Here is a 23756-nt window from a genome sequence, read left to right on the forward strand (position 1 = left end):
GACACATGAAAAACTGTTTAATATCACTAATCATTGTGGAAATGCAAATCAAAATCACAATGAGATATCACTTCACATCTGTCAAAATGGCTAGTAGCAAAAAGAAATAGTAAAGTGTTGGTGAGGATGTGGAGAAAAGAGAATCCTCATGTACTGTTGGTGGAAATGCAAGCACTGTGGAAAACAGTATAGAGGTGCCTCAAAAAATTAAAAATGGAAATACCATATGATTCAGTAATTCCACTACTGGATATTGACTCAAAGAAAATGAAAACACTAATTTGAAAAGATATGTGCACCCCTATGTTTATTGCAGCATCATCTACAATAGTCAAGATAAAGAAGCAACTTAAGAGTTTACTGACATATGAATGGATAAGGAATATATATATATATATATATATATACATGGATATATATATGGATAAGGAATATATATATATTTCTTTTGTGTGTGTATATACACACACAAAAGAAATAGATCTTGTAATTTGCAACAATATGGATTGACCTAGAGGGTATTATGCTAAGTGAAATAAATCAGAGAAAGATGAATACCATATGATTTCACTTATATGTGGAGTCCAAAAAACAAAACAGATATACAGAAACAGGCTCATAAATACAGAGAACAAACTATGGTAGCCAAAAAGAAGAGGGGGTGGAGGAATGGGTCAAAAAGGTGAAAGGGACTGAGAGGTACAAACTTCCAGTTATAAAATAAATAAGTCACAAGGATGAAAATTACAGCATAGGGGATATACTCAATAATATTATAAAAATTTTATAGGTGACAGATTATCACTACACATACTGTATTGTGGTGAGCAGTTTGCAATGTGTAATCATTGATTCATTATGTTGTACACTTGAAACTAACATACTACTGTATGTTAACTATACTACAATTAAAAAGAAAAGGGAGGGACGCCTGGGTGGCTCAGTCAGTTAAGCGTTTGCCTTCAGCTCTGGTCATGATCCTGGGGTCCTGGGATCAAGTCCTGCGTCGGGCTCCCTGCTCAGTGGGGGTCTACTTCTCCTTCTGCACTGTCCCCCCATCTCTCATGAATAAATAAATAAAATCTTTAAAAAAAGGAAAAGGAAAAAAATTGCAGCAAAAATGCATGTGTATCACTTATATAATTTGAAAAATAAAGATACATACATTAATATATAGATAAAAGGTTATGTGTAGGATAGATGAAGAAGGTCTGTTTTTTTTTTTTAATCTCTATAAGAAATAAAACATAGAATTTTGGTTTTGAAATTCTGCCTAGTGTGCCAAAAGTCTAGTGATTGTCCATTTGAAATATTAAAGGTGGAAATAAGAGGTCAGAGCTAACAGAACAAAGGATGGAAAGTGTAGTAGCTACCATCAGCTGATGTTACGCTGTCTTCCCTCCCACCCCATATGCATACACCATCGGCCATATGCCTACATTCCTATGTTAAAACAATAGTAGCATTTTTATGTTAAAACATATCATAGATATAAACACATACTGTCAGTTATCAATACCTGAAAATATGTGTACTAAATTATTAATATGCTACTTCTGTTATTTGAAGTTTAAGAGATTTTTTTTCCTTCTTTCAACTTATCTGCATTATTTTCTGGTTTATTCTACAGTGAGCATTTATTGCTTTTGTAATTTGAAAAAAAAGTTTTTTATTTAAAAACATTGCACAAGTAAAAGCAAACCTAATTTTACCTTGTTATGTAACACACAGAGTAAGTCTGCAAACCAACGGAAGGATTGGATGTCTCTGCACACCCAAATAAAATATAATCTTCTAAGCTTGTATGGTTTCCAGTCATCCCTTTAAAATTAAAGAACATGATAGTGATTAGGATGGCAAAAAAAATAAAAAAAAAAAAGAATCCCTGTATCTTTGAAAATTTGCTTTTCATTTACTAATGAAAAACCAGTCACTTACATGTATCAATTTATCATTTTTTATCATTTGTCATTGCACTTACCATGACTCTCAAATGAATTTAAAATGTAATATATGGGCTCAGAGGCATGATATACTCCATGAGTTTAAGTGTTTATGCTTGTGAATATTATATGCATATCACCCATTTTCAGATGAAGGCAATAAACTAAACTCCTGAATGAGAATATGAGCCCCATGTCTCAGAAAAAAAGTTCTCTATTTTCAGTGAATTTTATCACTCAGCAGGGCTCCAGTGGTTATTAGCCATGCCCTGGCCTCCAGGCAAAATGAGCCAAAACCATTCCAGAAAGCTGGTTGTTTATCTCCTTTTAAAAATCATTAAAGAAAGAGATGTAACAGTCACCTACTATGTAATGCGTTCCAAGGCCTGGTAATTCCAAGTCTGGATTCCTATTTATAATTATGAAGTTGGCTTGAGGCTAAGAAAATATTTTCTCCTTTTCTTAACTTTAAGTGTCCAAATAACTTGCAGTATGTTTTCAGAAACAAATGATTTCTGGCTTGGAATATGGTTATTTTTCTAAGAACCTCCAAAAAGTCCCAAATTTGTAACAAGTATTTAAAATTGAAATAAAATATCATTCAAACACATCATTTAAACTTTATTATTTCCTTCTTTAGTACTTTATAAAAGACTCTTAAAGCAAATTGTGTCTACTTGAAAAGTGAACGGAATAGATTGGAGAATAATTTCCTACTGTTTTTTTTGTTTGTGTTTTCATAATATTAATCCATTAATTTTTGCTTATCATCCTAGAACAAAAATAACTGAAAAAGTCTTTCCTACATGAGCAATCTTACATTTGAAATTTCTATTCTTCAGTCTGTTATAAATTTGCTGAGTAATAGACCAAGGAATCATGGGCTCATTTGTCATCTCCCTAGCAAAGCTTTTCCTGACCATACGTCTACAATGAACCCAGCCCTTTATTTCCATATCCCATTAATCTCTCTTCTTTTTATCAGAGTTCTAATATTTTCTGAAATAATGTTACTTATGAATTTCTCACTGGTTTCTATTTTACCTGTTCCATTTGAATATAAGCTTTTTAAGGGCAGGGACTCGTTTCATTCATTGCTGTATTTACTAGTCCCTATAGGACGGATTGGCACACAGGTACTCAAAGATAATTACTGATAGAATGGATGAGGGTTGCCACTTACCATTTAGGAGGAAGTACAGAAATGAAGGCTGGTGGAATGGCTTTAAAAGGACAGAGGATAACACCCAGTGCTCCATGCAGTACGTTTTACGCAAACAATGAATCATGGAACACTACATCAAAAACTAATGATGTAATGTATGGTGATTAACATAATAAAAAAAATTTTTAAAAATTAAAAAAAAAAGGACAGAGGAATGCCTATGGTGATACTTTACAAGACAGTGTGCTGAAAGCCATGGACCACATACTGAGAATCATTGAATTATTACCCTCATCCATCAGTAAATGGAGTTCTATGAACAACAAGTACAGTAGTCCCTCCTTATCTGTGGTTTCACTTTCTGTGGTTTTTAGTTATCCACGGTCATCCACGGAGGCAGATGATTCTCCATCTGACATATTGTTGGAAGGTCAATAGCAGCATAATATTTACATCATTCCCCTCACTTCATCTCATCACATAGGCATTTTACCATCTCACCTCATCACAAGAAGAAGGGTGAGTATATAACAATAAGATATTTTGAGGGAGAGAGAGACACCACACTCACATAACTTTCATCACAGTATAGTATTGTAATTGTTCTATTTTAATATTAGTTATTATTGTTAATCTCTTCTTGTGCTTAACTTATTAGTTAAACTTTATCACAGGCATGTATTTATTGGAAAAAACATAATGTATGTAGGGTTCAGTACTATCTGCAATTTCAGGCATTCACTGGGGATCTTGGAACGTATTCCCTCTATATAAGAGGGGGCTTACTGTAGACAAATTCTATGAGGGATTACCTCATACTAAGAGAGAGATGTTTGAAATACTGATAGTTCTCTATTTGAGCTAATAAAACAGATCAAAATAACATACAGCAGGGTGTTGAGTATTGATGCAAATGGAGTTACTCCAATGCCTCCAGCCACACAGAGGCTAGCCTCGTAGTTCAGCGATTCCTCAAATGGACTTCCAAATGGACCATCAATATATAGCCTGTGGAGAAGGCAAACAAAGGTGGGGCAAATGAAAATAAGTTAAATTAATTCTCTGTAATAGGGAGCAAACATGCTGAATCCAGATTCCAGGCTTTGTATGGCTCAGGCCTTCTTTCATTATTCTCATACTAATAAACCGAAAGGAACAAGAAATGCTGTATATGAAGTCTCAATATTAAAACAGGTACATCTGTTTCTAAGCCTTCCCTTTATGAGGCAAACGTTAATTAAAAGTATAGAGGGGTATATAGGACCATGACGGCTAAGGACAAGTTAAAGCTCTGATCATATTATATTACTGTATTTGACTAAATTAAAATATCAATTGCTTTACTGCATCTAAATTCAATAAATAAGGTTCTATTTAATAGCAAAGTCAGTAGCAGAAATATTTACTGAAACATTTACTTTGTGAACAGAAAAGTAATAGGAGAAAAAAAAAGAAACTGTTTCCCTCTTGCTCTAGTGAGGTTTATTAGTATAGAAACAACAGGAGAACAATCTCAAAGGAATCTCTACTTACTTGGAATTGTATATTCTAGTGTGTGTGTGTGTGTGTGTGTGTGTGTGTGTGTGAGAGAGAGAGAGAGAGAGAGAGAGAGAAATCCTTCTTAACTACAACAGAACTTGCTAATTGTTCACTCGATATTTTCCCTCCATTCTTTCTTAATAACAAAACATTAATTTATTCAGGGAAGCAAAGTGCCCAGCCAAAACACTACAACGCCCACACTCTGCTGTATTTATTTTGACTGTGTGATTCTGTTCTGGTTAATGTCATGTAAGTGACAGTGCAATTGGAAAAACTGGAAGGCTTCCTGTAGAAAGCTGCCTCAGCTCAAAGTTGTACCTCTTTATCCCTCCTTTTGTTTCCTTCTTTCGGGTACCTAAAATGTTGACCTGATGGACTTCATATTTACCTTGATGGCTGTAGAATTAAGATAGCCTCTCTAGATGACCTAGTTCCAGGTTTCTTAATGTGAAAGATATCATAAAGGTATTGCCATTTTAATGCTCTTTTTTCTATTATCAAAAAAATAACTTTGCTAAAATATAGCAACTGTCCCCAAAAGTACATTTATGTCGTCAGCCTTACAATATAATGTCTTTCACTGTGAGAAGCGACTGCAACTAGATCACTTACTATTAGGCATCTGTGATCTTACTGGTTAAACGTTAAATGAATGAATGGACAGTCTTTTGACCTCTGAGCTCCATGGCATGCGGTCTAAGTTGTAATCCCATTAGTCATTGCCAATATTTGGTTTCCTTTCCTCCTGGGCACTTAGACAATACTTCTTGGAATTTTTGTGATTATATTGAGCCATATGTCTAATTCTGATCACTGGGCTGTGAGTAGAGGCAATACTTGCTACTTCCGGAATAAGGCAGGGAAAAGCTCTGTCCCTTCCATGAAAACTAAAAGCCATGAGTTGCACCAGAAGACAAAAGCCAACCGAATCCCTGACTTAATTACTTGAAGGGAGCTGTTCTGGATCCACTGGACCCACAGAAGTCACTTCATGAGTAAGAAAGAAATCTGTTTTGTGCCTTATCACATTTTCAGGATATTTCAAGGTTCACTAGTTACTGCAGCAGACCTCAGACCAGCACGACTACCACATGTACAGTTTATATTTAAATTCCTCAAAGGAATTTGCAAGAGTACTGATTTTAAAAAATACTATAGCTTATAAAAAAGCTACTTACTGTACCTCAAGGAACAATAACCAAAATTTGAATGCTTAAGGTAGTGTTCTAAGCACAGCAGAAATTCAGAAAATACTGATAGATCATATACACACAATATGCCTAATTCTTATTATATCCATCTCCTTCACATTTTACAGATTATTCACTCAACAAACATGTACTGTGTACCAACGATTTCTGTGATACTATTTTGGACTCAAAGATAAAATTGATACCAGGACATCAAAAATGACCTTCCTGGAGTTTTTGCATCTTCACATGAAAATCACATTACATGGGTTGGAGGATGAAAGAAGGACTACAATACTTTGATCTTTTGAAAGATCAGATAAATCTTTTAAATTACTGTTGTAATTTAAAAGATTTTAAATCTGGGTGGCTCAGTTGGTTGGGCGACTGCCTTCGGCTCAGGTCATGATCCTGGAGTCCCGGGATCGAGTCCCGCATCGGGCTCCCCGCTCAGCAGGGAGCCTGCTTCTCCCTCTGCCCCTCCCCCCTCTCATGTGCTCTCTCTCTCTCATTCTCTCTCTCTCAAATTAATAAATAAAATCTTAAAAAAAAATAAAAATAAAAACATCAGCGATAAAATTGGCAGATGATTTTAACATGTATTTAAAGAGCAGATTTAGAATACGATTCTTTATACTTGTCTGACGCCCAATGCTTTCATAAAGATATTTTCGCTGAACAGAAAAACAACAACCTGAAAACAAAGCCACCAGAAGATATTTGAAAATTAATGATCAGTACGTTAGATTCTTGATAGAAATCTCAAAATAGCAGTGGCTCAAAAACAACATGTGTGAATTGATTCTACCACTTCTCACCATGTAAGCAAATCTAGAATATAAACATTAAGTAAGAAATTTGGGCTTAAAAATAAATACTGCCAACTTCAAAAACAGATCATTACAAATCTCTACAACTATTTTAGAACCCACTACACCCAGTGCAATCTTAATTAGTCATTCACTCATTGAACAAATGCTTTTGTGCACCTGCAGTGTGCTAGACAGTGTGCAAAGCATCACGGAAACAGAGATGAACAAGATAGAAAAAGTCCCTGGCCTCTTGGTTCTTTGATTCTAGTGGAAGAGGAACTAGCCCATAAAGAAAGATATAAAAAGATATATAATGATTTATAGTGATGAGTGCTTTTAAAAACAGGTAAAACATAGTCATTGTTGGAGCTAGGTGACTGGGTACATAAAAATTCATTTGACTATTCTGTTTACTTTTATATATGCTTGCAATTTTGCATCAGCAGTTTAAATGGATAGTCAGAGAAGGACTCTCTGTGCATACGGCAATGGAACAGAGACCTAAATGAAGTGAAGAGGCAAAATAGAAAAACATCTGGAAGAAGAATTTTTCCAACAGGAATAACAGGAAGTATAAATAAGCAAAGCATTTTGGCTCAAGGATATATTCACACCAGCTAAGCCCTTCCTGGGAATTTCCAGCACAGTTTCTTCATTCAATCTCCTGCTAATTGTATTTATGAATTTTTCTTTGTTAGGACTGATGCTCTGTTTGGACCAATCTCTGTCATTTGTTCATTAACAAAATCTTTAGCATCTGTCCTAAAAAAGGCACTTTTCAGGCACTCTGGAGATGATGGAAGTGAATAGGAGACAAGCCTCCCTGTCCTCAGAGAGGGCTTCTCTCTCTCGTGTGCAAAGTCCTAGAGATAGAAAAGTACATCTCCTGTCCTCAGTAATTATGGTACTGTCCCCTTCTTTACTCGTGTCTGCTTCCTATAGGAAAAAACAGACACAAGGACATTTTATTCGACCAGCAAAGGAGAAGAGCAGTTAAGAAACACACCTCTTTCCTACTTGTCTGCTTTACAACCAACAGGCCCCCATGCACATCCTCCCTACAGGTTTGGTGTTCCAGAATAACATCTGGCAAAAAAAACAAGAATTGAGGGTTCTAGACATTTACTGGGGTTGAGAACACAGCGTGAGATGAGAAGTAGATGGGAATGTGGTGCAAAGGACCTTAGAGAAGCAGCTGTTTTTTGTATTTTTTTTTATTTATTTTTTTTAAGTTTTTAAATTTTAATTCCAGTATAGCTGATACACAGTTATATCAGGTTCAAGTGTAAAATATAATGATTCAACAATTCTATACATTATTCAGTGCTCATCATGATAAGTGTACTCTTAGGTACTCTTAATCCCCAACACCTATTTCACCCATCCCACCACCCACCTCCCGTCCGGTGACCATCAGTTTGTTCTCTATTAGAGTCTGGGTTTGGTTTGTCTCTCTCTTTTTTTCTCTTTGTTCATTTGTTTTGTTTCTTAAAGTCCACATATAAGTGAAATCACACAGTATTTGTCTTTCTCTGACTGACTTATTTTGCTTAACATTATATTCCCTAGCTCCATCCATGTCTTTGCAAATGGCAGGATTTCATTCTTCTTTATGGCTGAATAATATTCCATTGTATATGCATATCACTTATTTTCCATTCATCTATTGATAGACACTTGGGCTGTTACTATAATTTGGCTATTGTAAATAATGCTGCAATAAACATAGGGGTGCATGTACCCCTTTGAATTAGTGTTCTTATTTTCTTGGATAAATACCAGTAATGCAATTACTGGATTACAGGGTAGTTCTATTTTTAACTTTTTGAGGAACTTCCATACTGTTTTCCAGAGGGGCTGCACCATTCCCACCAACAGTGCCTCAGGGTTTTTTTCTTCACATCATAGCCAACACTTGTTTCTTGTGTTTTTGATTATAGCCATTCTGACAGTTATGAGTTGATATCTCATTGTACTTTTAATTTACATTTCCCCAATGATGAGTGATGTTGAGCATCTTTTCAGGTGTCTGTTGGCTTTCTATATGTCATCTTTGGAAAAATGTCTATTCAGGTGCTCTGCCCATTTTTTAATTGGATTATTTGATTTGGGGTGTTGAGTTGTATCAGTTCTTTGTGTATTTTGGATACTAACCCTTTATTGGATATGTCATATACAAATATCTTCTCCCATTCCGTAGGTTGTCTTTTAGTGTTGTTAGTTGTTTCCTTCACTGTGCAAAAGCTTTTAATTTTGATGTAGTCCCAATACTTTATTTTGCTTTAGTTTCCATTGCCTCAGGAGACAAACCTAGAAAAATGTGTTACAGCTGATGTCAGAGAAATTACTGCCTGTGCTCTCTTTTAGGATTTTTATGGTCTCATATTTAGGTCTTTAATCCATTTTGAGTTTATTTTTGTGTTTGGTGTAAGAAAGTGGTCCAGTTTCATTCCTCCACATGTTGCTTCCAGTTTTCCCAACACCATTTGTTGAGGAGACTGTCTTTTCTCATTGCATCTTCTTTCCTGCTATGTCAAAGGTTAATTGACCATATAATCATGGGTTTATTTCTCGGTTTTCTATTCTGTTCCATTGATCGATGTGTCTATCTTATGCCAGGACCATACTGTTTTGATTACTACAGTTTGTAATATAACTTAAAGTCTGGAATTGTGATACCTCCAATTTTGTTTTTCTTTTTCAAGATTGGGGTCTTTTGTGGTTCCATACACATTATAGGATTGCTTGTTCTAGTCCTGTGAAAAAATGCTGTTGGTTTGCATTTATTAGAGTGCACTGCATTAATATCAGGGATTACATTAAATGTGTAGGTCACTTTGGGTAATATAGACATTTTAAAAATATTTGCTCTTCCAACCCTTCAGCATGGAATCTCTTCCCATTTCTTTGTGTTGTCTTGAATTTCTTTCATCAGTATTTTATAGTTTTCAGAGTTTATTCCTATATTTTTTTTTGGTGCAACTGTAAATGGGATTGTTTTCTTAATGTCACTTTGTGCTGCTTCATTATTAGTGTATATGACAATGCAAAAGATTTCTGTACATTGATTTTGTATCTTGTGACTTTATTGAATCTATTTATCAGTTCTGGTATTTTTTTGGTGGAGTCTTTAGGGTTTTTCTATTTATAGTATCATGTCATCTGCAAATAATGAAAGTTTTAATTCTTTTTTACCACTCTGAATGCCTTTTATTTCTTTTTTGTTGTCTGATTGCTATGGCTAAGATTTCCAGTACTATGTTGAACAAAAGTGATGAGAGTGGACATTCTTGTCTTGTTCTTGACCTTAGGGGAAAAGCTCTCAGTTCCCCCATTGAGTATGATGTTTGCTGTGGGTTTTTCATATAAGGCCTTTATTATGTTGAGGTATGTTTCCTCTAGATCTACTTCATTGAGGGTTTTTATCATGAATGGATGTTGTACTTTGTCAAATGCTTTTTCTGCATCTGTTCAAATGATCATATGGTTTTTATCCTTTCTCTTATTGATGTGATGTATCACGTTGATTGATTTACAAATATTGAACCACCCTTGTATTCCAGGAATAAATCCCACTTGATCATGGTGAATGGTGCTGGTGAGGCTTGTGCACGTCTTCTTAGAGGAGGGGGCCCACAGTGCCGGGAGTAAGACAAGTGTGACCGGGAAGGGTACATCCGCTGAACCACGGGGGCGCAGAGCTTGGTACAATCAAGTTAGGTAGCAGGGCTGTGTGGTTCCTACAGGTGGCTGCTGTTTATGTTGGAGGGCAGAAGATGAGTGGCACCTGCCAGCTCCTTTGTTCCTGGAGGCATCTTCCTGTGATCCCTGATCTTTGGGCCACACTGAGATGAGTAAATCACTCTCCTTCCTTCAGCACTTCAAACTGCTGCTTCTACGCTGTATCTCTGCCGACCGTTTGTGGTGCTTTCTCTTTAAGGGTAGGGACTCAGTTTCCTAAAGTTTTCCAAGCTCTCCCAAAGCTGAGCCCACTGATTTTTAAAATCCCAGGCTTTAAGTCCCACTGGTTGTAAGAACGCATGAGATTCAGCCCCTCTCACTTCCAAAGCCAAATGTTATGGGGATTCATCCTCTCTGTTCATGAGCTCCCCGGTGTGAAAGTCTGTTTTTCACCCTTCTCCATATCACCGGCTTCCTCCCCACTGTGGACAGTCCTGGGGCCTATATCTAGACTTCTTGGATGTCCATGGGAAGTTGCAGTCCCTCCTGCTGGGAGGGGAAAAGCCACCCGTGCCATGGGAAGCTGAGTTTGGAAGAAATAAGGAAAGGAGACTGCTGGTCACAGCTGGTTCATTGTTCAGGAAACCCAGAGTGATCTCCGGGGGTCATCTGCAGACTATTCTGTTTGTTTCATCACTGGCATTGGTCAGTAGCATCAGGGCCATTTTGCTCCCAAACCACACCTTCACTATTCCTACCTTCTATGATGTGTCATCTTCTTTACCTTTAGTTGTGGAGTTTACTCTGCCAATCTTCGGATTGTTTTCTGGGTTATTTATGCTGATGTGAATGAGTGTTATCTAGTTGTATCCATGGGACAAGGCAAATTTAGGGTCCTCTTACTCTGCCATCTTCCCAGCTTGTATCTTCTCTGTTTTTTTGTTTGAAATACTTTTTGCACACAGAGAAACAAAATTTTGCTGCTTTGGGAGGAAAGATGAAGAATGAAATTGTTGGTAATTTGGCAACACCTGGGCTTTTGAGGGAGGCAGAAAGAGGAACGACGTAAGTCATTTTTCATGTATTTAATGTGATTAATGTGTAAAATCCATTGCCTTTAACTTATGAGCAGTGATTTTCTCCCATCTTAGTACCTGCTCTTTAAAGGAATACAATATTCCTACTATCATTATATATGTGAGAAGATTACAGAAACTAAAGGCAACTCTCCAAAGTCTTGCAACAACATAATGGAGGTGAGAGCCACCTGATACATTTTTAAACTCTGGTTGATGACTAATAAAAAGTTTCATTATGAAGGAGTGTGGATATAAGAGAATTCTTTTTTTTTTTTTTTTTTAAGATTTTATTTATTTATTTGAGACAGAGAGAATGAGAGAGAGAGTACATGAGAGGGGGGAGGGTCAGAGGGAGAAGCAGGCTCCCTGCCGAGCAGGGAGCCCGATGCAGGACTCGATCCAGGGACTCCAGGATCATGACCTGAGCCGAAAGCAGTCGCTTAACCAACTGAGCCACCCAGGCGCCCAAGAGAATTCTAAGAAAAGGAGGGATGCTCTTTCCTGGACCTTTTAAAAATATATAAACATTTTTTTTTGAAAATTCAGTAAGTTTTTCCCTTGAAAGTAAAATACACTAACATGTTTAAAATTGATTAAAGGGTGCCTAGGTGGCTCAGTCGGTTAAGCCTCTGACTTTGGCTCAGGTCATGATCCCAGGGTTCTGGGATGGAGCCCCGCATCGGGCTCCCTGCTCAGCAGGAAGCCTGCTTCTTCTTCTCTCTCTACCCCTCCCCCTGCTCATTCTCTCACTCTCTCTCAGATAAATAAAATCTTCTTTAAAAAATCTTAAAAAAATAAAGTTGATTTAATTTTTCAATGTGTAATATCAATCAGCTGATAGACCAGTTATATCAGACCTCTTCTTCTCAACAGAAAAATTCATGGACTGCAAATTAATTCAAGTATATTAAAAAATAAAAGTACAACCAACAGTTCTCAAAATCTTGTTCCCCAATACTTCCTATCACTTCCCCAAAACACACTGACATCATAATAAATTAAAATAGAGTTTATTTAGATAATCTGATAATTTGTAAAATTATTTTAAGAAAGATTAGTTTATTAATTTAAGAAAATAGATACAAATTATACCAGTATTTCAAAGAACAATAATTTAAGAAGGAAAAAAGTATTTTGTAGTCAAATTAATTTGGGATATGTGTTAAGAAAGTTTTTTTACCTGTTTATTTAAAAATTTCTTTTTTGGGGGGGGCAGGCAGAGGGAGAGAGAGAATCTTAATCAGGTTCCACACCCAGCGTAGAGCCCATCGTGGAGCTGGATCTCACAACCCTGAGATCATGACCTGAGCCGAAATCAGAAGTTAGATGCTGAACTAACTGGGCCACCCAGATGCCCCTAAAAATTTCTTTAAAAAATAAAAAAAGAAATTTAAAAAATTTCTTTAATTCAAAACTTCTCTAGGCCTTTCACATGCCAAAAGTGCCTTATGAATCTCCAAGCAGGGGATTCACAATACTTTGTAAACACATTTCACCATAAATTCTTTCTCCATAAATATCCGCCAAGATTTTAGAGAGTCGGGAACAAGTTAGGAAATAGAGAATCAAAAAAAAAGAAAAAGTGGGCACCTGGGTGGCTCAGTTGGTTAAGCGACTGCCTTTGGCTCAGGTCATGATCCTGGAGTCCCAGGATTGAATCCCTCATCGGGCTCCCTGCTCAGCAGGGAGTCTGCTTCTTCCTCTGACCCTGCCCCCTCTCATGTGCGCTCTCTCTCCCTCATTCTCTATCTCTCTCTAACAAATAAATAAAATCTTAAAAAAAAAAAAAAAGAAAAAGTATTCCTCTTTATCAGACCACTTCCCTCACTAGGTTTCACAAAGGATAACTAGCTACAATAGACATTGCAAAAATTATTTTAAAGATTAAGTGGGTGGGGAATTAATGTGTTTTTATTTAACATATAAGAATGAAAGGCTTAATAAAGTAAAGCCCACTACTATCTGCTGCAGCAAAAAAAAAAAAAAAAAAAGCAGAGAGATGATTAATTGCAACATCTGCCCACAAGGAAGTTACAAAGCAGGAAATGGCTGGGACAACGCACATGGTACAATTTGAGAGGTTACTTAGATGTGCTGTATATCCATGTTACATATACACAATGCTTTGTACTTTTCACATATTATCTGTCATAATCTTAACACTGTATGAGGTGGTTACGGTATAACTCCCCATTTAACAAATGAAGACCCTGAGGCCACGAGAGGTGCCACAACAGGTCTGAAGTTCCACATGTCCAAACGGAGGAGGGAGAGGATGAGGGAGAAGAAAAGGTGAGGAGAGACAGACCAGGGTTCAGTCTATACAGAGAACTTCCTAGATTGTGCATCTCAGCCACAGATCTAAAAATATCTTTCCACTCAGAAAGAAATAAGTTGTGCTTTCATGATCGCCCTTGGTTGAATGTGAGAATAATCTGGAACTAATGCTCTCTGAAGGAAAGCAAGCACACAGTTGCTCCACAGCTCTCTGAGCAGCCATGTGATCCATCCTACAGGTGATAAAAGTGGAATGAATGGGTATAGACACTTTGCCAATGGTAGTCTTTGCAGTGAGAGGAAGAGGAAGCCATTGCCCTCAGCAAAAGTGAGATGGGCTGAAATGTTGGAACTGTTCAGTGGTACTTGGGCTGTATAGCCATGCACGCACAACTTTTTAAAAAACTTTCATTATGGAGATTCCAGCAAGGGTCGGGGGTGAGGGTGGGGAGAATGAACAGCTTTGAGGTTATAATTTTGTAATTCTCCATCCCTGACTTCTCGGTCACCATAAAACTACCATTTAATTACATTTTGATACATGTTAAGTTTCTTAGGAATTAAAAATGCCACATTATAAAAGAATAGACTTTACTCAATAAATACATTTTTAAAGAATAAACAAAGGACGTGATGTGCTAGCCTAAGACATAAAAGATCTTGGGCTTAGCTCTAGCCACTGAAAGAGGAGGCCAGTATACAAAGATAAAATGAAGTAAATATATTTTTCTTAATAGTCATTAGGTGGATAACAACCCTGAACAATTTTATGGTGTTTTAAAGATCAAAAAACACATCTATATAAAATTCTGATTTCATCTCAGAGCAATCCTGTGTCAGCAAAATATGGCAAAAATGGACATTCCTCTACATCTTCTATCTGGGTTGATATCAAAGATGTTACTTTTAATGAAGTTTCAGGGGATAATAAGCCTCGGGGGCAGTGAGGTTTCTACAAGGAATAGCTATCTTTGAATTAAACTAAACAGCCCAAGGATTATTTTTCTGACCAAAATAAATTCATAGGCCTAATCTTTTTGTTTGTGGAAAGACACTACAATGTACAGCTATTAGCCTTTTCCTTGCCTATCTGGATAACAATAGAGCTATGTGGTTGGCACAGTGGTAAATGCTTTAGATGAATTATTTATCATTATTAAATCAGAGTTAGATGATATTATTTGACTTCATTGATTAGGAAAGTGAGGTTCTGGAAGTTTAAATATTTCTTGAGGCCAAACATCTAAGAAGCGGCTTATGTCTACCACCAGAAAGAATTCCATTTGTTTAGGAAACAATCTAAAACTTCCCAAACAGTAGTTTGTTTTAATTTTTCCAATCAGAGAAATAATCAAATGAACCTTTTATAAATGATTAGGAACTCCCTTTATGCCTAGAAATATTTTTACCTTAAAGTCTATTTTATCTGAAATAATTTTGCTTTGGTTAGAATTTCTTTTCTTTATCTTTTTGTTTTGAGTCAATCTCTTGAAAACTGCCTATTGCTCTGTTTTATTTTCTTATTCCAGGCCAACAGCCTTTTCCTTTGAACTGGAGAACTGAGTTCAGTTATGGTGAGTGACTTACCACGATGTCATCTTGTCCTGTTTCTCTCTCTTTTTTCTTCCCCTCCCTTTTCTTTCCTTGACTGCTTTTTTTATTGTTAGTCTCTGCTTTTAGTTTTCTGTAAGTAAATTATGATGTTTCACACCATGAATTTATTTTTGTTATATTGCTTGGGATTTATTGGTATCTCTGAATTTGAGCTATTTTTCTTCAAATATGATATAGCTTATACTCTTTCTCTCTTTCTTTCCCTTCCTTATGGAAGGCTAATGTAAAGAAATGCAGGAACTTCTTCTACTCACTGTATTTCTTCAAACTTTCTTATTTTCCATATCTTTGTCTCTCTATGCCACATTCTGGATAATTATTTCAGTTCAATTTGACAGTTCATTTATGCTCTCTATGGCTGTGTTAACCTGCAAAGTTTATTGTTTCTTTTATTGATATTGTTTCTTTGATTTGGAGAAGCTCTATGGGCCCCTTTTCCAAAGTGCCTTGAGAAATTTGGTTGTCTTTTGTCTCTTAATCATTATTCTAATACTCTGTTTTATTCCTTTAGATATATGAAACACTTGTTTTATACTTTTTGGATATATGATTTCTACTAACATGTACTCAAGGCATTTTGTTTCCTCATTTTTTTAAAACATGAGCTCATATTCCTTGATGCCTTATAGAGAGGAATCCTTTGGGGATTAAAATGTGTCCCCCAAGAGAGGTTTTTCATTTTCCTCTTCCAAACAACAGGATGCCATGAATCTGGAATCACTCTAAACTAAATTTTTGTCTCTGGGTTTATTGGGCTACATACATATTAGGATTTCACTGTTTCAATACAAGTGGTCACTAGCTATCAGGGGAGAATTTTTGTATTAATTCTTCTCAAAGCCGAGGACAAAATAAGGCAATTGTCCCTACTATCTCCTACTGCATAGCGGGATATTTAATCCTACTTATCCACTGAGGATGGAGCACATGAGTAGTTTAGGCTATTTGCGGGGGTCTCTGATCCACTTTCCTACCCTCCTTGGGTTCCAGGCCTTATCTCTTGTCCACCATGCATACAGCCCATTGAAATAAGGTCTAAACTTTGGGGATAGATAGATACGTTGGTAAGAGCAAGTATGAGCTTGAGTACTCCCTTCACTTGCTAGTGTGTATAGAAACTTCTTATGGTTTATGACCCAAAGCAATGTCATCCATTCATTTTCTACCATCTCAAACATGCATTAAAAACTGTCAGTGTGTGTGTGTGTGTGTGTGTGTTAGGGAACATTTTTAGAATTTTTTGTATCATTTTGTATCATAGTAACATTATTATCTAGTAGGTTGTATTATCTAGTATGTTATATATATTTTTCACTCTTAGGTACGCAGACACACACAAACATAAACGAATCCTCACCATTGAACTTAGTTCCTATAAAAAATTAAGGAGAAATTTTTTTCTTGCCTTTTTATTTTGTCTTATGTATTGGCTAATGTTGGCTTGATCTGCCAATATGCAACTTGAAACTTTTATTCAGATGCAAAAAACAGTTAAAAGAATATCAAAGGAAACCTACCAAACTGTTCAACTGTTCAAACACTAGTACTTAAGTGGAAACATGAATTATAAGCTGACCAAACCCCTACTGGATTTTCAAGTGTAACATCTAGCCAAATTTCACCACCCCACTCTAACATATATTTCAACACAGCTGTAGTCCCTACTAAAATAAAATTACCTCTGAAAGCTTTTAGAGGGAATAGAGTCAGTTAAAATAAACACCCTTTAAGATTGAGTTTAGATCTTTAGTTGAGATTTTTTACTGCAATTAGCCTTTCTTTTTCTCTTTTTTTTTAAAGATTTTATTTATTGATTTGACACAGAGAGAGAGAGAGAGAACACAAGCAGGGAAGCGACAGAGGGAGAGAGAGAAGCAGATTTCCCACTGAGCAGGGAGCCCAATGTCGGGCTCGATCCCAGGAATCTAAGATCATGATCTGAGCTGAAGGCAGACACTTAACCAACTGAGCCACCCAGGTGCCCCTACAATCAGCCTTTCCAACAAAGAGTGCTATTTTATAAATTGTATTTAATCTAAACTGTTGTTTATTTAGACGGTAATGAATCTCTTTTATTTCCTGTCCACTTATATGCCTTCAGGCTCAAATATTTAATATATTTTTTTTCTCAAACAAGTCATTCCAATCTTTTCCTGTCTCTCCTCCTTTTTCTACATGGCTACTGACCTTCCTGCTGAAAGCTAGGTGTAGAGTAGGCTTTTATCTTAATTGCTGGCTAATTTTAGCTTCTTTAAACTTTCATACCCCCAATTCTTTTGCACTATATTTTGGTTTTGCTACTTCTAGTTTAGAGAGCTCAATTCAATTAAGAAATAGACTGTGGCTTCTACCATATTATGTATCTTCCTGTCTTTACAGCCAGTTAAAAAAAAAAGGTGGTGGTAGGAGAAAAAAAACAGAAAAAGTGGGACAAATAAACAAAATAATGTCGTAGAATGTAATTCAGTGTAAATGGACCAAAATCTTTGGTTTCAAAGGAACAGATTGTTTGGCTGGAATCAGAAAATAGAGTAATAGGTCTTTTCAAGAGATTCAAGTTTCTGTATCTTATAGCAGGATACAAAGAAGTCAAGGAGCAAAGATATAGGAGGGAAATTCTAGCAAAAGCAAAATAGCCGCAGTTACACTGATTTTGGATAAAACAGACTTTAAGGAAAAACATTACTATAGATATACTGTTACTAATTACTTATAACTCAGCTGGCTGCACTTTCAGATTTTCCTTTGTAATCAAAGACAGACGTCTATGAGGAGGGAGACTCTATTTTACTCTCTTCTCTCCTGCTTAGCATGCTGAGCACATCTCTCTTCTCTGAACACATGTGGCAAAATGTGACTCTGAAGGGAACAAAAAGCCCTTCATTAGGCTGTGACTAAGATGATGTGGTTCGTTTCTATTTAAAGTGTGGTTCTCAGACAAATCACATCAATTTTACCTGAGAACTTGTCAGAGTCTTAGGCCCAACTCCAGATTTATTGAATCAGAATCTGTGTTTTACTAAGATTTCCAGGTGATTCCTATGCCTGTTAAAGTCTGAAAAGCACTGCTCTAGTGCATCTTTCCAGAGAACTACACAATGTCAATAGTGAAGTGGGATTTTCCTTTGTTTTCCTCTTGTACTCTGTGAACATTATCTTCTTTGGGACTTTTTGAAAGTGATAGGTTAGTGCTTTCAAGATCTGGAGGATAATGTCTATTATTTGAATATGAATATTCCCCAAAATTGTATGATCAACAAAGAATACAAATAAAAGCACACATAATCCATGCCTTCAGCATTTCTAGGAGACAGGGAGTATCTGTTTCAGGAAAAAAAATCACTAAATACCAACAGATAAAAGAATGGTTGAAATGGAAGACAGGCAACTAATGTCCAAATTATATGCAACTGTAGTCTCTAAAAACAAAACCAAACCACTACATTGGCACAGACCTAAAAAACAGAATCCAAGAAAGTAAGAATTCAGGAATACCATCAACAAAATCACAACCTATTATGTTACATAGGCTTTGGGAATCAAATGTCATATTAGTATATTTTGTGAGTATATGGATTTTAATATTCTGCCTCACCTTCCCCTGCCATCCTCTTTTCCTTCCCTAGGTGAACCTCAAAATGTTGATTTCAGTTGTGACAACATTTACCAACTGCAATATTTTTCAGATAGAATGAAATAATCACTCTGTTTCTGTCATTCTAGCTTCTGTGCTTACTAATCAATTGATTAGAGGTTCTCAATAAACAAGAGGAAAATTATATAATTAATAAGTAAAACTGACAGAAGAAATGGATATAACAGACCAAATACCACACATGGAAGTGCTTTGGAAACAATAAAACTCTAGAAGAATAAAAATAATTTTATAAGTACAGCTGGCCCCACTGATTAGGCATTGCCAGATTTCCTCCTTGGGTTTTATTACTAACTCAAAAACCTAAGAAAACCAGATGCTGTGTTAAAATCATTCCTGCCCATTATTGTCTCCAGTTACTGGCACTTAATAGGCACCAAACAAATATTTGTTGAAAGAAGTACTGAAAAAATAAAATATGCTCAGCATATTCATTTGCCTTTAACTTTAAGACTACTATGGTGAAGCCCCTCATTCCCTATGTGGGAGAATGCTCTTAGTAGGGTAAAATTTTCTGTTCTCAAATCTTCCACAGCAATTCCTTTCAGTACAGAAATTTTAACAGAAAAAAATCTGCCTTTTAAACTCCTAGTAGGAGAAAAAATACAACTTCAAAGAGATAAGGAAAATTTAAGGAAGATAGGTAGGTTTTTACTGTATAATAATATATAAATTAGAATGTAGGCTCTCAGAACTAGTTTAAATCATGGCTTTGCCAGATGGCACTACATGACCTGGAGCAAGTTATTGACCACCCTGTGCCTCAACTGCATCCTTTGTAAATAGAAGTTGATCTAAATAATACATATCTCACTGGTTATTGCAAAGACTAAATGAGGTAATGTGGGCAAGGCAAAGACCCCTGGTTGCCTCCTCTTTATCTCGTTTCCCTTTTTCATTCCCAATTTTGGGGTGGTGTGATAGTAATGTTTAGGATAACTAGGTATAAGACGTGCTGGGTTGAGATTCTGAGAAGCTCCTTGAAAGGGAGGCTGACTCGGCTTGCATGTACCTTTCACGGGGGTGGATGAGGATGGGATGGCTGGGGATGGCTGTGATGAGGATGTGGTGGCGGAAGCTGAAGTAGTCATCTTACAACCATGAGAGGGAAAGGGAGGAGACCCCTCAGATGTGATATGCTGGCAACAAATTCCCGCCATCAAGTATCTTGGTATTTCTGGTTATGTGAGAAAAATAAGCATCCATCATTTTTAGCTATGTTTCTATTTTATGTAGCTGAATGTTAATATACCTGATAAGCTTTTCACATTGTACCTGGACACACTAAGCATTTGATAAATCTTAGATATTAAGTTTTAAGATACTAAGTTGTAAGATAGTTGTAATTCACATCCATTTAATGCTAATGTAAAGTTTCCATTTTTGGAAAATTATTTGCCTTTCTTATCTTTATTTGATTAGCTTTTACTTTAAAAATTCTTCTAATTAAAAAAAAAAAAAATCAAAAACTATCTCAGACCCTTACCTCCAAATCTTAAAATGAGATGTAGTAACAGATACTCTTCACTGAACATTTAGTTTAATACAGGGTCTACACTTGTTCTGTGTACCCCTTCCCTCCTAATCCACACAACAGCTTTCACAGGAGGTATAATCTCCCCCTTACCGCACTGGGAGCTAGATCCCAAAAATGCTATGTACTTTTCTTGAGGCCACACTTCTATCAAAGGGAAAAACTCATCCAAATCCTTATAGAGTCTGACTCCAAAGCTCATTTCCTTAGTGATCACATACTAACCCTACAGTTAGTTGTAAATTATTTTGGCTAGGGGTAATACAGAAAGGCAAATTAAGTCTGAAAAGGGCACATTGTGCCAAGGAACTCCTTGAAAATCCTCCTTTGCAGGCTAGAAGGTTTTGGGGCCATCCTTCATATAACAATTCTTCCTTTATCTGGGAAAAAGATGGATGTCATGAATTGTTTCTCTGGAGATGATGGTGTTGAAGTTTTAGATCATTCCACTCCCAAGAGATTATCACATCAGTAAAATCAGCAAGAAGTGGGAGGGAGTTAAAAAGCCTGAGAGGGTCCTCAAAATCTTTCTATCTTGCTCTAATGGTCCTCAAATGTTAGTGTGCATCAGAATTTCCTGGAAGGTTTGTTAAACACAGAGCTGGGCCCCACCCCCAAATTTTCTGAATCAGTAAGTATGGTCTGAAGTCCTAGAATCTGTATTTCTAACAATATCCCATGTTGCATTTATGTTGCTGGTAGAGCAGATAAGAAGGATGGGAGGTGAGCTGGTACAGGTGGTGATTTTGAATATGTTGATCAGGGTAAGCCCTTAACATTTGAGTTAAGACTTGGTGACAGTAGTAGGTGGTGGTCCACGATGTTTGGACTTTTTTTTTAAGAATTTTTTTAAAGGGACGCCTGGGTGGCTCAGTCGGTTAAGCGTCTGCCTTCAGCTCAGGTCATGATCCCAGGCTCCTGGGATCGAGTCCCGCATTGGGCTCCCTGCTCCACGGGAAGCCTGCTTCTCCCTCTGCCTCTGCCTCTCTCTCTCTCTCTCTCTCATGAATAAATAAATAAAATCTTTAAAAAAGAAAAAAAGAATTTTTTTAAAGATTTTATTTATTTATTTGAGAGAGAGAGAGAGAGCACGAGCACAGGGGAGGGGCAGAGGGAGAGGGAGAAGCAGACTTCCCCACTAAGCAGGGAGCCCAACAACATGGGGCTAGATTCCAGGACCCCAAGATCATGACCTGAGCCAAAGGCAGACACTTAACTCACTGAGCCACCCAGGTGCCCCTTGTTTGGATTTTAGGAGCAACTTATGGAAAGAAACTTTACCAGCAAAGGGCTAAGAAATCTCTGTAATTAATGTGTGATTATTACTTAATGAAATCTCATGCATAAATAAAAGCAACACTGTTGAAAAAACCACTTTGATATTTGTTTCTTGAAATTCTGAATTATTCAATCAAAGCCTTACAAATAGAAGCCATTGATTAATTTAGGGTCTGCAAAGAAAAAACTCTTTGACAAGGAATTCCAATAAACAGACATATTGTTAAAATTTATGACTTGATAAATTTAATATAAGACTGTTTTAAAATTCACCTCAACTATAGAGGTCATAAACTGTTTCTGAAATCATGGTTTCACTCTGATGACACCTCACTCTTGTAGAGCTGGGAATATTGTTGACGAGCTAGAAATCACCTATGCAAAAAGGAGGTAGTTCCAGTACAAGGAAGTTAAGGTGGGATTTTAAGATTTGTAACAAAGGAAGAACTTCAGGTCACTTTCTCTCTCACCTGACAGACAATCTCTGTGTCAAACCAAACAAATAAACAACAACCCCAAAACTTAAAACAAATGCTGTCAGAGAAGATATGTGATGGTGGGGAATGGAGGATGGGTAAGAACAAAGAAAGTAGACAGCTCTCAAAGGCACCAGGTAGAGAATCACACGCGCTTACCTTATCCCCTAGAAAGTGTTTACTTTCTCAGCTTGTTTTGAAATTTCAGCTACCTGGCCCCCAGCGACAGGCTCCTCTTGGCCCTACTCTTGAATACTTGAGTCCAAGATCAGCTCATCTCTCACTCAGTACCGAGGCATCCTTATTGCTTGCCTGCTAGCCTTGCACTAACAGAGTTTCTGGACTTATCACATGTCTGAGCCAGTCTTTACGAGTTCATGACTACCTCAGTTTTTGTAGGACTGTTTGCGGGTTTTGGTGATCCCCTTGGCTTTTGCAGTCCTGATGGCAGGGTTTCTACATGTGAATGTCAGCCCAGAGGTTGGGACCTACTACCTATTGAGAGACCAGCTTAATTCTGACATCTTGCTTGCCTACGTTCACAAATACCAAAAGAATTGGGAATCCTCATTATTGCGTTCCATACTCTCGTCAGAACATCAGCTTGTTAGATCTCTTGCCAGACAGGTACTGGAATATCACCTAATATATGAAAGAAAACCTAAGTTTAGGGATGAGAAGAGGAGAAACAGTAATCCTTTAATGAAAGGCAATACTAAAACATTAGGTATATTGGGAAGAACATGATGCACAGCTGTGATTGTAGAAACTGTACAGAGCTACCTTTGTCAGGCAGAACAGTGCGTCCCTTCTGGCAGGATCTAGACTGGACCAAAGACAGTAAGGCAGACCATGTGGTAGAAACTTTCCCCTGCCCTGAGGTAAGGCATAGTTTTGAGAAAAGGCAGAAAGAGAGCCCAGAATGAGGATGATGGTGAGAATTCACATTTGCAAGAGGCAGGTACTTTATATCATTTTATTTATTGAATGATCACAAAGTCTTACAAGAGAGAATTATGCCACTCACTGTGCTTTCCTCAAAGCAACATTAGAGGGAAGCTACTTGTGGAGTAATGAGAAATATTTATATTGGTCTCTGCCCCTGGTTCCTGACACAGAGCTCCTAAGACCTTTGTAATTTCCTGAGTAGTAGACTCATCTGACACAAAGTTCCTAAATCTCTTAGAATTTCCTGGGTGATGGGAACCCATTTTGTTCTAATGAGGTGTCTCTTGGTAGGCTCATCGATGGGGACTGCTCACCAGAAACACCAAGCCAGGGGCACCTGGGTGGCTCAATTAGTTAAGCATCTGACTCTTGATTTCAGCTCAGGTCATGATCTCAGGGTAGTGGGATCGAGTCCCATCGTGTTCTGCGGGGAGCCTGCTTGAGATTCTCTGCCCCTCCCCGCTGTGTGTGCACTCTCTCTCTCCAAAATAAATAAATCTTTAAAAAGAAAGAAGGAAAGAAAGAAAAGAAAGAAAGAAAGAAAGAAAGAAAGAAAGAAAGA

At 37.0% G+C, this 23756-nt stretch overlaps 1 protein-coding gene across 2 annotated transcripts in view; it reads right to left on the reverse strand.

Moving 5' to 3' along the window:
- The window catches only part of NOX4 (NADPH oxidase 4), a 177356-nt gene that overhangs the window by 17481 nt on the left and 136119 nt on the right, over positions 1-23756 (reverse strand). Inside the window, exons 14-15 of one of the 2 annotated variants that reach the window (XM_021679095.1) lie at positions 3997-4116; positions 1713-1821 (exon numbers count right to left, since the gene is read on the reverse strand). In XM_021679095.1, coding sequence (XP_021534770.1) covers positions 1713-1821; positions 3997-4116 — 229 coding nt within the window. The remainder of the gene's footprint in view (positions 1-1712; positions 1822-3996; positions 4117-23756) is intronic. The other variant, XM_021679096.1, reaches the window with a different exon arrangement.

This window comes from Neomonachus schauinslandi, chromosome 11 (genome assembly GCF_002201575.2).
Source record: "Neomonachus schauinslandi chromosome 11, ASM220157v2, whole genome shotgun sequence".
In the NCBI taxonomy this organism is placed as follows: domain Eukaryota; kingdom Metazoa; phylum Chordata; class Mammalia; order Carnivora; family Phocidae; genus Neomonachus; species Neomonachus schauinslandi.